Source organism: Mytilus galloprovincialis, chromosome 3 (assembly GCF_965363235.1).
Source record: "Mytilus galloprovincialis chromosome 3, xbMytGall1.hap1.1, whole genome shotgun sequence".
NCBI classification, from domain to species: Eukaryota; Metazoa; Mollusca; class Bivalvia; order Mytilida; family Mytilidae; genus Mytilus; species Mytilus galloprovincialis.
Genome location: NC_134840.1, coordinates 32,244,450 through 32,260,554, shown reverse-complemented (window position 1 = coordinate 32,260,554; position 16,105 = coordinate 32,244,450). Strand labels below are relative to the sequence as shown.

Below are 16,105 nucleotides of genomic sequence, written 5' to 3'. Positions count from 1 at the left end.
GACCCCCTTAGCGTTCTACAGGATCCCCTTTTGTCTTTACATTGTATATCTACTATAGGACGTTCTATAGGATCCCTTATATTGTTTGTTTATTGTTTATATACTAAAAGGGCGTTCTACCGGATCTCCTGGGCGGTCTACAGGATGCCCTGTTGATTGTTTTTTATGTTTATACTATCGGGCGTTCTACAGGATCCTCTGGGCGGTCTATAGAATTCCCTTTTGTTAAAAAAAAATATGCATCTGAGATAGGAAATTCTATAGGTTCCCCTGTTCTTTGTTTATTATGTATATATTATAGGGCGTTTATGATCCCTTGGGCGGTCTGCAGGATGCCCTGTTTTCTCAACATTATATATCTATCATAGGACGTTCTATAGGATCCCTTCTTGATTGTTTTTCATGTTCATACTATAGGCCCATCTTCATGATCTCCTGTTGTCTGAGCATTATATATTCTTCAGGATCCCCTGTTTGATTTGTATGCATCTAGGATAGAACCTTCTATAGGTTCCCCTGTTTTTTTAAACATGTATTTACTTTACGTATATACTAGAGGGAGTTTTATGGGATCCCCTGTTGTGTATCTGCATGCTGAAGGTCGTTCTATAGGATCTCCGGGGCGGTCTTTAGAATAACATGCTGTTTGTTCATTATGTTTCTAGTATACGACGTTCTTTAAGATCCTCTAGGCCATCTATATGTTCCCCTGTTGGTTGGTATTGTTTAATAATCGTGCATCTGCTATAGGACGTTCTTTAAGACCCCCGGGTCGGTCCATAGAATCTCTAGGTCTGTCTAGAGGAGCCCTGTTGTTTGTTCATAATGTATCTATTGGAGGGCGTTCTACAGGATCCCCTGGTCGGTCTATAGGATTCCCTGTGGTTTAATAATTGTATTCTATAGGATCCCGTTGTTAAGTAATCATGTATCTACTAGGGAGCGTTCTATGGGTCCCCTGTTGGGTCTATAGGATCACCTGTTGTGCATTATTCGTGTATCTGCTATAGGGTGTTTTATAGGATCCCCAGGGCGGTCTATAGGATTCCCTGTTCGTTGTTCATGTATCTATAACAGGGTGTTCTACACGATACCCTGGGCGGTTCCTTGTTATCCCTTTCAAAGGGGGCATATTATATTGTTATTGTTCGTTTCTTTTTATTTTTTTTCATTTCGTTTATAATTTATCTTCTTAAGTGTATAATATATCTTATTGAATTAATAAGATATCTTATAAAGTATAAAAGCTATCTTTTAAAGTTGATAAGATATCTTATAAAGAGTAAATTATATAAAATATCTTATATATTATATATTATATGAGATATCTTGTATATTATATATGAAAGAGAGATTTTATATATCATTTGAAATATCTAATATATTATATGAGCTATCTTGAAGTTAGAATAAATAGTAAAACGGCTTGCCATATATACTCATTGAATCTATTATCATTAATCAATATATCGGAAAGGGATATTAAAAGACGGGTCAATTTCTTTCCTCCTGTCTGTACAAATCCATAAGAATACGAAACCAAATAGAATTGCCATTGCGAGCAAAGGCGGATGTCATACTGTTGTCAAGTTGCCAGACGACCTTGCCATTGCTAGGTTACCGTCAGCATTTTTGAAATAAAATTTATACTAAAAAAACACAACTACCTACTGCTAGGTATATGTAGGTCTGAGGATCATACAAATTGTTGACACCTACTTTGTATATTGAATATCATGGTTCTATGCTCAGGAATACTAGAATTATATACAAAAAACATAAAAAAAAATACTGTTGACCAGTGTTTATAGTAATCGAGACCATCTAGGACCATCCCCTTATTAAAAAGCACAACTTTATATAATGGTTTACATCACATGATGAACAACCAACAGGGTATCCTATCGACAGCCCAGGGGATCGTATAGAACAACCTGTTATAGATACATTATGAACAAACAACAGGGGATCCTATATACCTCCCCGGGGATCCTTTAGAACGCCCTATAGCATATACACAATTATTAAACCACCATGGATCATAAAGAACGCCTATGGGAGCATATATATAACGCCCGCTAATAGATACATGTTGAACAAACAACAGAGGATCCTATGGACCGACGCGGGGATCCCAAAGAATTCCCTATAGCAAATATGCGATTATTAAACAATACGGGGTCCTATAGACCGCCCAGGGGATCCTATAGAACAACCTGTCATAGATTCATGATTAACAACCAAAAGAAGATCCTATAGAACGCCCTATAGCAGATACACGATTATAACACAACAGGTGATCCTATAGACCCAACAGGGGATCCCATAGACCGCTCTCTAGTAGATAAATCTAGTGAATACATGAATCAAACAATGGTAGCCTATAGACCGCCCGGGGATCCTATAGAACGCCCTATACAAATACACAACTATTAAACAAACAATAGGGGATCATATAGAACGTTCTATAGTAAGTATATAATGTTCAAACAACAGGGGATCCTGTAGAACGCCCTTTAGTATATACATAATAAACAAACAATATATGGGATCCTATAAAACGTTTTATAGTAGATTTATAATGTTCAGACAAAAGAGAATACAGTAGAACGCCCTATAAAATAAACACCAACAGGGGACCTTATAGAACGTCCTTTTTTAGATATATAACGTTGAGAAAACAGGAGATCCTGAAGACCGCCCAAGGGATCATAAAAGCCTTATAGTATATACATGAAAACAAACTACAGGGGGACCTATAGAATTTTCTTTCTCAGATGCATAATTTTTAACAAAAGAGGATCATGTAGACCGCCCTGGGGATCCTGTAGAACGACCTATAGTATAAACATGAAAAACAATCAATAGGGGATCTTATAGAACGTCCTTCAGTATATATATGTTACAATGAATTTGTATAATTATTAGTGATTATACAGATTCCATGAAAATTACCAGTGATTTCACATAATCACTGATAATTTTAATTAGTATTCTACAAATTCCCTAATATTATTTCAGTGATTATCAATAATTAAAAGCTCCAAAGATGATGAAACAAATTAACATAGACAAATTATCATTTTTTTCTTATTCCTTGAAAGTTTAAGTAAACATGCTGTTTTCATTCCTGATCTACTATTTGATTCTTAAGTGAGGAGTATTTTCCTTTATATTTTATCCAAGTGTTGAACCTCATTATGCTACTAACAAATAAGCTCGGCACAGGCACAGGTGTTGCTTGGGTTGAAGAAAACGTATGCTCAAAAGTTAATGCAAATTGCAGAGGAAAAACAACATATATCTCAAACCAATTCCACAAGTGGTTCCAGGAAAGGGAGATCCTTGCCATATGGCAATGGATTCCTGCTCGGATCTTTAATACAAGAAATCAGTTTGAGGTTGCTGATTTCCCTTCATAGGTACCTTCAGATGTTTGTGCTGAAAACTCTATTTCTCTGAGACGTGCCGTAAAATATGATTGGATATGGAGGACAAGGTTTTTTAAATGTTGATATTGTGGTAAAAACAAATATGAATTTAATAGATATACATGTAAAAAAAACAGGACAAATGTGTTATAGTCGATGCCATCCAAATCTATAGTTTGTAAATAAAATGTTTATTTTTAAAATATTGTGCATAAAGTTAACATTCATCAAAAAGATTGTACGCGTAAAAATAGTTTTAATGACAATTTCAGTTTAATTCATATCTCAACGTAAAAACAATTGCTGAAACAATACCATAAAAATAATAATCATTATGCCATTTAATCATATTAATATTTTAATACTAACTTCATCAACCCGCCCTTGGAGGCTCACTTGATATTTTTAATACTGATACAGTAAATATCAAAAGGGCTCGCTTGATATTATTGCTGATAAAGTCAGTATTAAAAACAAAACATCAATTATTCAATATATATTTTGCTTATCATTTTATTATATTGTGCTTATCATTTAATTATGCCATTTAATCATGTTAATATTTTGATATTAACTTCATCAACCCGCTCTTGTGGGCTCGCTTGATATTATTAATACTGATACAGTAAATATCAAAAAGGGCTTGCTCGATATTATTGCTGATAAAGTCAGTATTAAAAACAAAACATCAATTATTCAATATATATTTTGCTTATCATTTAATCATATTGTGCTTATCATTTAATTATATTGTGTTTATCATTTCAATATTTTTGTGTCTTTCATATTAATATATTATGCCTAACGTTATACAATATTAATGGTATTAGTCTGATATGAGCCAGTCCATGAGAAAAGGTACACAAACGAAAATTTTACGAAATTCTAAAAAGTGTGCATAATTATTGGTAGTAGACTTGTGATTTATAAAACACATTTACTTTTCTTCATATCATTAAGCTGTGAGCTACACGCACCTGTGTTGAGACCCCCTTTAGTTTTATCAAGATTTTTAATGACTTATTTCATATATTTCAATCATTTTCAAAGTACAGTTTAAATGGCTTGATTTGCCAATTGATAATGTTAACCCCGGTAGCAGTGGGGATAAGGTTCTCGCTAACGATGCAGATATCAATGCAATCAGAGCGGGCAACGGTACGAGTCCCGTGCAACGACGGTTGATTTATATAATATTAAATAACTTAACTTAACTTAACTTCGGTTGATTTATATAATATTAAATAACTTAACTTAATTAACTTCGGTTGATTTATATAATATTAAATAACTTAACTTAACTTAACTTCGGTTGATTTATATAATATTAAATAACTTAACTTAACTTAACTTTCAATTTCTAAAACACAAGAGGTCATAGTTTTTGTATTTTCCCTCATGTTTAATATTGTCTTACTTTCCTTAAACCGGTAAAACTGAAGAAAATTATTGACTTTTGTCTCTCTAGTGTCGTAAAATTTTAAGTTTCTGGTCGGTATAGCATTAGTCTGGGGAACAAATGATTTTACATTTGCTCAAATACCAAAACATTCAGATATTTCTACGTCTTTTGCTGTTTTAATTGACAAATTCGGGATAGAATTGACAATCTTATGAATGTTTACATTAATGTAATATATATATATTTTTAATAATATAAAAACATACAGGAACAAATTTACTGTCAAATTTTAGAAAGACACCTTATTATTACTAAACAAACAACCCAATAATTAACAAAAATAAAAAATTTAAAAAGTTGGATAAATGGGAAGACACCGTTATATATTTTAGTATCATTTCATTTATTCTGTATAATCCCTGATGTTTTTTTTTAGTGATTATACATAATCCCTGAAAATTGTAGTGATTATATATAATCCCTAAACTAACCAGTGATTATACATAATCCCTGAAAATTTTAGGGATTCTACATAATCCATGATTATACAAATTCACTGTAACATATATAATGTTCAGACATTAGAGGATCGTTATCGTAGACCGCCCAGTGAATGAACAACAAACAAAGAGGATCGTTATCGTAGACCGCCCAGTGAATGAACAACAAACAACAGGAGATCCTAAGAACTTCTAATACTAGACAAATAATGTTGAAAAAACAGGGGATCCTGCAGACCGCCCAGGGGATACTGTATAATGCCCTATAGTATAAACATGATTAACAAACAACAGGGGGCTCTATAGAACGTCATATAGTAGATATATAATGTTGAGAAAACAGGGGATCCTGTAGACCGCCTAGGGGATCCTGTAGAACGCCCTATAGTATACATTTGAAAACAAACAACAGGGGATCCTATAGAACGTCTTATAGTAGATAACTAATGTTGAGAAAACAGGGGATCCTGTAGACCGCCATGGGGATACTGTAGAACGCCCTATAGTATAAACATGAACAACAAACAACAGGGGGCACTATAGAACGTCATATAGTAGATATATAATGTTGAGAAAACTGGGTATCCTGCAGACCAACCAAGTGATCCTATAGAAAGCCTTATAGTATATACATGTTAAATAAACAACAGGGGAACCTTTAGAAGGTCCTATCTTAAATGCATAATTTTCATAAACAACAGGAAACCCTGAAGACCGTCCAGGGGATCATGTAGAACGCCCTATAGTATAGACTTGAAAAATAAACAACTGGGGATCCTATAGAACGTCTTATAGTAGATATATAATGTTGAGAAAACAGGGGATCCTGCAGACTGCCCAGGGGATACTGTAGAACGCCCTATAGTATAAACATGAACAACAAACAACAGGGGGCACTATAGAACGTCATATAGTAGATATATAATGTTGAGAAAACAGGGCATCCTGCAGACCGCCTAGGGGATCCTGTAGAACGCCCTCTAGTATACACTTGAAAAACAAACAACAGGGGATCCTATAGAACGTCTTATAGTAGATAAATAATGTTGCGAAAACAGGGGATCCTGCAGACCGCCCAGGGGATACTGTAGAACTCCGTATAGTATAAACCTGAACAACAAACAACAAGGGATCATATAGAACGTCTCATAGTAGATATATAATGTTGAGAAAACAGGGGATCCTGCAGACCAACCAAGTGATCCTAGAGAAAGCCTTATAGTATATACATGTTAAATTAACAACAGGGGAACCTTTAGAAGCTCCTTTCTTAAATGCATCATTTTCATAAACAACAGGGGATCCTATAGAACGTCTTATAGTAGATAAATAATGTTGACAAAACAGGGGATCCTGCAGACCGCCCAGGGGATACTGTATAACGCCCTATAGTATAAAAATGAACAACAAACAACAGGGGGCCCAACAGTATCCCCTGGGCAGTCTGCAGAATCCCCTGTTTTCTCAACATTATTTATCAACTATAAGACGTTCTATATGATCCCCTGTTGTTTGTTTTTCAAGTGTATACTCTAGGGCCTTCTACAGGATCCCCTAGGCGGTCTACAGGATCCCCTGTTTTCTCAACATTATATATCTACTATATGACGTTCTGTAGAACGCCCTATAGTATAAATCTGAACAACAAACAACAGGGGGCACTATAGAACGTCATATAGTAGATATATAATGTTGAGAAAACAGGGGATCCTGCAGACCAACCAAATGATCCTATAGAAAGCCTTATAGTATATACATGTTAAATAAACAACAGGGGAACCTTTAGAAGGTCCTATCTTAAATGCATAATTTTCATAAACAACAGGAGACCCTGTAGATCGTCCAGGGGATCATGTAGAACGTCCTATAGTATAGACTTAAAAAAATAAACAACTGGGGATCCTATAGAACGTCTTATAGTAGATATATAATGTTGACAAAACAGGGGATGCTGTAGAACGCCCTATAGTATAAACATGAACAACAAACAACAGGGGGCACTATAGAACGTCATATAGTAGATATATAATGTTGAGAAAACAGGGGATCCTGTAGACCGCCTAGGGGATCCTGTAGAACGCCCTATAGTATACACTTGACAAACAAACAACAGGGGATCCTATAGAACGTCTTATAGTAGATAAATAATGTTGAGAAAACAGGGGATTCTGCAGACCGCCCATGGGATACTGTAGAACGCCCTATAGTATAAACCTGAACAACAAACAACTAGGGATCATATAGAACGTCTGATAATAGATATATAATGTTGAGAAAACAGGGGATCCTGCAGACCAACCAAGTGATCCTATAGAAAGCCTTATAGTATATACATGTTAAATAAACAACAGGGGAACATTTTGAAGGTCCTATCTTAAATGCATAATTTTCATAAACAACAGGGGATCCTATAGAACGTCTTATAGTAGATAAATAATGTTGAGAAAACAGGCGATCCTGCAGACCGCCCAGGGGATACTGTATAACGCCCTATAGTATAAACATGAACAACAAACAACAGGGGGCCATATAGAACGTCATATAGTAGATATATAATGTTGAGAAAACAGGGGATCCTGTAGACCGCGTAGGGGATCCTGTAGAAGGCCCTAGAGTATACACTTGAAAAACAAACAACAGGGGATCCTATAAAACGTTTTATAGTAGATAAATAATGTTGAGAAAACAGGGGATCCTGCAGACCGCCAAGGGGATACTGTAGAACGCCCTATAGTATAAACCTGAACAACAAACAACAAGGGATCATATAGAACGTCTGATAGTAGATATATATTGTTGAGAAAACAGGGGATCCTGCATACCAACCAAGTGATCCTATAGAAAGCCTTATAGTATATACATGTTAAATAAACAACAGGGGAACCTTTAGAAGGTCCTATCTTAAATGCATACTTTTCATAAACAACAGGAGACCCTGTAGACCGTCCAGGGGATCATGTAGAACGCCGTATAGTATAGACTTGAAAATAAATAACAGGGGATCCTATAGAACGTCTTATAGTAGATAAATAATGTTGAGAAAACAGGGGATACTGTATAATGCCCTATAGTATAAACATGATTAACAAACAACAGGGGGCTCTATAGAACGTCATATAGTAGATATATAATGTTGAGAAAACAGGGGATCCTGTAGACCGCCTAGGGGATCCTGTAGAACGCCCTATAGTATACACTTGAAAAACAAACAACAGGGGATCCTATAGAACGTCTTATAGTAGATAACTAATGTTGAGAAAACAGGGGATCCTGTAGACCGTCCAGGGGATCCTGTAGAACGCCCTATAGTATATACTTGAAAAACAAACAACAGGGGATCCTATAGAACGTCTTATAGTAGATAACTAATGTTGAGAAAACAGGGGATCCTGCAGACCGCCATGGGGATACTGTAGAACGCCCTATAGTATAAACCTGAACAACAAACAACAAGGGATCATATAGAACGTCATATAGTAGATATATAATGTTGAGAAAACAAGGGATCCTGTAGACCGCCTATGGGATCCTGTAGAACGCCCTATTGTATACACTTGAAAAACAAACAACAGGGGATCCGGTAGAACGTTCTCTTAGCCTAGTAGATACATCAAAAACAAACAATAGGGTATCCTATAGAACGTTCTATAGTTTATATATAATGTTCAGACAACAGGGGGTCTTGAGAACACGTCCTTTAGTATATACATTATAAACAAACAATATGGGATCCTATTATATATATTTTTTCCCAAAATTACAGGGCCCATAAACAATTATAGAGGCATATACATATATATTTGGAATATAAGCATTGGTCAGAATCAAGCCAAAAACCACATATATATTGTGAATAAAAGAATAATAAAATTACATTATATATGTATTTATTCTCAAATTGTTTACTTGACTTAGTGTCAGTGTTCATACCTGATCTCCTTAATTCAAAACAGTCACCAATATAACAGCCCAGTTTTTCCATAGAGTAACATTTTCTTGGGTCAAGAGCCATAAAAATTTAGAAGATTTATTTAAAGTTATAAAATTATAACAATTGTTAGAAATGTCTTGGAAAAAATCGTCCCTTTGAATATCATAAAGAGGGAATTCTAATAAAACATGAAGCTCATTTTCAACTTTACCGAATGAACAATTAGAACAAAGACGCTCAGATCTTTCTATATGTTTTTTTTTAATAGCTGTTTGTCTCAATTTTTAAATGAGCGCTTATTCTTAATATACAAATTGACTATCTTTTTTTGAAGTCCTGTAATTCTAAATATTTTTCTTTTTTTAACACAATTTTTTCCCTTTTTAGAGTTAATTGTTTGATACTTCAGTTTATTCCGAAATATGAAAGAACTTTTACATAGTTTATTTTTAACATACTGACATAAAGAACCAATTTGATTGGTCAAAATTTGGTAATTCAATCTCTCTCTGAATATAATCTATACTAGAATACCATGCATTTACATTAGAACTATGTAACTGTATGTTTACAACATATAAATGCATCAAATAATAATCCTTCTTTCAAACGTTCCAGTCTATGACAATATTTTAACATTGATAAAATTATAGTAAAATACATATGAAATCTACCAATCTCTGACATTACAGCTATATTACTTGACTTTCTGTTTACACCAAGGATATATTTCATAAATTTGGTATGAGCTTTTTCAGAAGAATCCTGACCAAAAACTTGTTCCTATATATAGAGAACTTTCTATACTATAGTAGATATATATAATATATTCAGACAACAAGGGATCCTGTAGACTGCCCAGGGGATCCTGTAGAACGTCCTTTAGTGTATACATGATAAACAAACAATATAAGGGATCCTATAGAACGTTCTGTAGTAGATATATATGGTTCAGACAACAGGGGATCATGTAGAACGACCAGGGGATCCTGTAGAACGCCCTAGCAGCTAGTAGCTTTATTGTAAACAAGTAACAATGGTTCCTATAGAACGTCCAGCTATAGTAGAATGGTCAGACAACAGGGCGTCAGTTCTTTAAACGCAGACCAGTTAAAACAACCTCTCACACTCCTGTAAATCCTTAGTACGTGTAACATGTTTAACATGTGTAAGCTATATATACATCTTTTTTTTCAATTTGCCTACATCATGTACATAAAAAAACTCTTTTAAACGGATAATAAAAATATTATTAACTCCATAGTATATCCAAAGCCATTGGACCACGTGCATGTGACATTTTCAGGTCTTTACAACATAATTAAGGCCCTATTGGTACTACTGTTTATCATATCTATATGAAATATATCATGTGTATATTAAAAAGGAATCTGTATATATATTTGCACAATGATATATGCTACTGTAATGCGGTACATTTTCCTTTTTTTTTTTCATGTGATAAAAAAATAAATAAAGCAAATTCACCGTGTTTCATGAAAGTTAATGATTTTGAATCGTTTTTGTTTTTAATAGTTGTACATGTTGAGAATATTCTATTTTTAGAATAAGTATTTTCAGAATCGTTTATAAATAGCCTATAAATAGAATATGCATAATTCATGAATCGTGACGTAGGGCGGTCTACGGGATCCCTTCTTCCGCTTACCATTATATACTGTTGTCAGCTCGATTTCATCGGGAGCATATATATACCGTCACATGTCAAAATGATCTAAAGTTCCGTCTTTGAAACGCCTCGGGTCTTACTTATCAATGTCGACCAGAACGTATAGTTTTTGTTTCATTTTACATTTGAATTTAAATTTGATACTTTACAATACGTTGCAATCTTTTATCAAAGTCTCTTTTATTAAGAGAATTAGAAAAATGTCCTTGAAAATGACCCAATTGAAACTATTTTTTTTTTAATTTGCACGTAATATATACTAAACTATAGACGTCTTGAAATCGATTAAAGTTACATTGAAAGGAAAACACTTAACAATTATGCCATTCAAGTGCATATACATTGTTTAACTCAAGCACGGTTGTATGTACTTGTAGCACTGATACACACTTACATTTTCACCTACAGTACATGAGTTACAATATACATAACTCAATGGTCCTGTTTGCTTAATAAAGATGGACCTCAAAGGTTCAAAGTTAGCATGCTCTTTTCAAAAGTTATAACTAAAAGTATTTAACTTTCACCTTAATAAAATCCATATCTATCGGGTTGTACCTCATATTCTGATTAATTCTAATAAAAACTTATTTCTTTCTAAAACGCTTCAAAAATTTTACTTAAACAACTTTTTGTTTGATAAGGACATCTCTTTTTGAGCTGTAAATTAAAAAGTAAGTGTAAAAGAAAAATATCGTTTAATTTGATTTGTTTCTTTTGTAATTGACGACTGTAAATTTTTATTGAAGTATTTTTTACAATTTTACCTATTATATCTTGTTTTGTTCACGCATCGTTGTAAATATAATGAAATTTAATGCGACTGTCATACAAGTGAGAGTTTTAGTGTTATAAATAAAGGCAACAGTAGTATACCGCTGTTCAAAACTCATAAATCTATGGACAAAAAACAAAATCGGGGTAACAAACTAAAACTGAGGAAACGCATTAAATATAAGAGAAGAACAACGACACAACATTAAACTGTAACACACACAGCAACGGACTAAGCATTAGACAAAATCCGATGAGAATAACCAATATAAAATCAAAACCAAATACATGAATTTGGGATAGAAAAGTACCGTTACACGTCTTATAGTAATGTGAATTCACACTCAAATATAGGAGAAAACAAACGACACAACGGAAACACAACGTAAAAATGTTACATACACAGAAACGAACGATGATATAACAATGGCCATTTTCCTGACTTGGTACAGATCATTTTCAAAGAAAAAAAATGGTGGATTGAACCTGGTTTTGTGGCATGCCAAATCTCGCACTTTCATGGCATTGTTAAATATAACATTAAAATGACAACATAATTATACAGGACTGACTACAATACAAATAAAAAGAAGAACGTATTAGGCAAAGAAACACATGAATAATAGATAACAAAAGGCATCAGGTTTAAAACTCAATACGCCAAAAGCGCGCCTCGTCCACACAAGACTTACCAGTGACGCCCAGATATAAAATTTCGAAAGTAAAAAAAAAAGGGGGTACAAAGTTGTACAGCTCTGAGGATCAAAATTTGAAAAAGGTTGTGCCAAATACGGCTAGGGTTTTCTGCTTGTGAAGAGAACATCCTTATTATTTAGAACAATTTATGCTATTGCAAACAGTAAATTTTATCAAATGAATATAAAAGATTTACATGATAAAACTGACGTCTTAACTAATTACAGAAAACAAAACCCAAATACATAATACATTGAAGACCAACACAGAAAATAGACACACCCGACTCAGTCCAGGCCTGAACACAAAAAGTCATAACACTGACGTCACATACGAAGTGGTAAAAAGGCACAATGTTCCGTCACACAGACAATGAATTTCTGAAACAGCACAAAAATGACGTCATATTTGAAAAATTATATCTAAAAAATAAGATAGAAATAGGATTGATTTAAGATTATAATAGAACTAAATACTGATATAACATTTAAACACAATGCACATTGCAGTACTAATTAATAGCAATTAACTATATTATATATATGTCCGGTTTGTTTTGAATCTAACTTCAAAACAATCGTACAGATTACGTTGAACAAAATCAAAACTAATAAATGAAGGCGGTGATTAATTTTCTTTACCATAACACATGAATTTAATAGAAAAGACGTCAAACAATTTGACAAAATCCGATGAAAATTACAAATATAACATCAAACTAAATACATGAATTTGGGATAGATAAGTACTGTAACACGTCTTATAGTAATGCGAATTCGCACTCAGCAAAATAGTTACAATCGGGAATAAGTCACGTTCGGTAATTAAAAGATTAGACGACGTAATGACAAACCACAATCTACCATGTGGTAAAAATGTCCTTAGCTAGTTTGGTCAAAGACACATCATATGGATCAACTAATTCGTGATTATGTCTTTTTTGTTCACGCATCGTTTTAAATATAATGAAATTTGATGCGACTGTCATACAAGTGAGACATTTAGTGCTATAAACCCAGGTTCAATCCACCATTTTCTACATTCGAAAATGCTTGTACCAAGTCGGGAATATGACAGTTGTTGTCCATTCGTTTGATGTATTTTATCATTTGATTTGCCTTTTGATTCCGTTTTAAATTTTCCTCGTAATTCAGTATTTTTGTGAATTTACTTTTTTTGACCGAATTATTTTTTTTTCAAACTTTTAATATGAAGCGTTGACTTTTACATCTCAAAAGGTCAAAATTTGGGAATTTGTGAAATTTGACAAAGGTGTATATAGGAAACAGCAAAGGTAGAGTGAGACAAACTAAATATTAAAGTTAGATATGTAAATGTGTTAACAATAGTTATGTTAAAAGATCTTCATTGTCAACGCATGTTTCCTGTCCAAGAAATTGATGTTAATTTACCTGTTTCCCCTGAATTTGTGTTGATAATCAAAGCGGTATTTGTGACGTCAATTTGCCTGTTAATCTAGCAAAATGACATACTACCTATCTCGTCATTGTTTTGCTATTTCGTTAAGATATTGGTCAATAAATCCTAATTTGATTTTTTTTTATTGCTAGAAATCGAAACCATTTTAGGGCCTTGTCCAACTTATTCCTTTGAATTAAAAATCACAATGTCGATATAATAGTTCTCAAGATGGCTTTTGAGTGAATTAGTTTTTATTGTTCATTCTGAGATTCTATACCTCAAGTTTTTCCACTGATAGAGATAAAAAGGGTTGATCGATTTGACTATTATGTATAGGTCCCTTTCTTGGCATAAAGCTCTGCGGATGTATCGATAATTGTACACCTTTGGTCTTCAAATATCTAGCATACAATTTAAAAGTGTCAATTGTTTTTTTTAGATATATGTATATAAGGTATATTTACAGTTTTGAATACTTTGGCAGATGTTTGTATACTAGTTGATCATATTCAAAATTTATTGCCGATTTAATCATCATGTTCAGCAAAATAAAATATACTCCTGTGTTCAATAATACGGCATTTTTTTCACAATTCAACTTGGTTTGATTTTCTGACTACATATATGCATTAGTTTGTTTTCATAGGATAATTTTACATTTTTCTTACTTATTATTTTTCGTAATGAATTGGTGTTCAAACTTGTGTGTTGTTAAATTTGTTGACCTGCATATAATATACTTTGATGCAAATACATTACAGTGGAAAAACAGTTCCCTTTTTTTTTCTTTGCAACTTATAACGGGAATAATATTTTTTTTTTGTCTTTGCAGCTGCGTGTACACTATTGGAATGTGAACAAATATGTGTTGATAAGCCAGCATTTGACACCGTCTGCTTGTGTGGCGAAGGATATGAGTTAAATTCAGATAAAAAGACATGCACTGGTATGAATATGAATAAAATAAATGTCAAGAAGACGGAATCAAATACCACATATATCATTAAGACATAAAATGCGTTCTTCTATTTTTAAGACAGTTATCCTTAGAATATAACGAATAAGTCTTAACAAATTGTTAATAAAACTCACAGAAACTATAACAGATCTGTGATCACTTTCATTCGCCCAAAAAACACAAAAAAAAACCAAGCAAACAAAAAACAAACAAAGCATTCACACAAACAACCATCGATGAGGTTTCTGAAGAGACAGTCACATATGTGTCAAACCATCCAAGAGTATGTCTGACAATCACAATTTCTTCATTTATACAAGCGTTAATTTTGGCAATGTCGTTGCAACATACTGTTGAAATAATGTACTGACAGTAATGGCTAGGGCGGATCCAACTATTTTCAACCTAGGATAAAGGGAGGATTAAGGGGAGGGGGGTCCAACTATATGTCCATTCAATTCACCAAAAAGGGTGGTCACAATCCCTGGAATCCCTCCCACCCACCCCTTTGGATCCATCATTGAATCGTTATTTTTTACGAAACAACACAACACTTTTTTATCTTGAATAATGCATTTATTTCATTTACTACAGAGGTCCAGGAATTCATACAACCATCACACATCTACGCTATCCGAGATGCTATATGCCAGTATCCAGCAAATTTGGCCGACATGTCTCTCGCAAATATTACTTTAGAAACACAGTGTTTCATCAAGATTGCTAAAGGTTATTTGGCATTGTCATATGATAGTATAAATGGTTTGCTGTATTACTCTGAGAATGTAACCAGAAGTATTGGAAGAGTGCAGCTCCGCCGAGGCTCATTCACCGATACAATTATACGGGGCGTTGGTGAAGTACGAGGTAAGAATTCATGGAACTAAGGACATGTTTAATTTATGATTAGATACAAAATTCACCATATAGAATTTTCAAACTTTGAGCTTTGATATTATATGCTAAAATAAAACACCTGCAAAATATGTGAAAAATGCTATTGAAATATTGTATAAAAATTTATGCTCAGTTAACTTAACGTCTTTTTTTATAAAAGTATTTTTGAAAAATAAAGGCAACAGTAGTATACCGCTGTTCAAACTCATAAATCCATGGACAAAAAACAAAATCGGGGTAACAAACTAAATCTGAGGAAAACGTATTAAATATAAGAGGAGAACAACGACACAACACTACAATGTAACACACACAGTAACGGACCAAGCATCAGAAAAAATCCCCCGAGAATAACAAATATAACATCAAAACCAAATACGTGAATTTGGGATAGACAAGTACCG

The 16,105-nt window shown here is 33.5% G+C and overlaps 1 protein-coding gene across 2 annotated transcripts in view; it reads left to right on the top strand.

The window, feature by feature from the left end:
- Positions 1 to 16,105, top strand: part of LOC143067725 (low-density lipoprotein receptor-related protein 5-like) — an 81,589-nt gene that overhangs the window by 24,213 nt on the left and 41,271 nt on the right. For both annotated transcript variants that reach the window (XM_076241201.1, XM_076241202.1), the window contains 2 exons: positions 14,679 to 14,792; positions 15,399 to 15,671. In XM_076241201.1, coding sequence (XP_076097316.1) covers positions 14,679 to 14,792; positions 15,399 to 15,671 — 387 coding nt within the window. The remainder of the gene's footprint in view (positions 1 to 14,678; positions 14,793 to 15,398; positions 15,672 to 16,105) is intronic.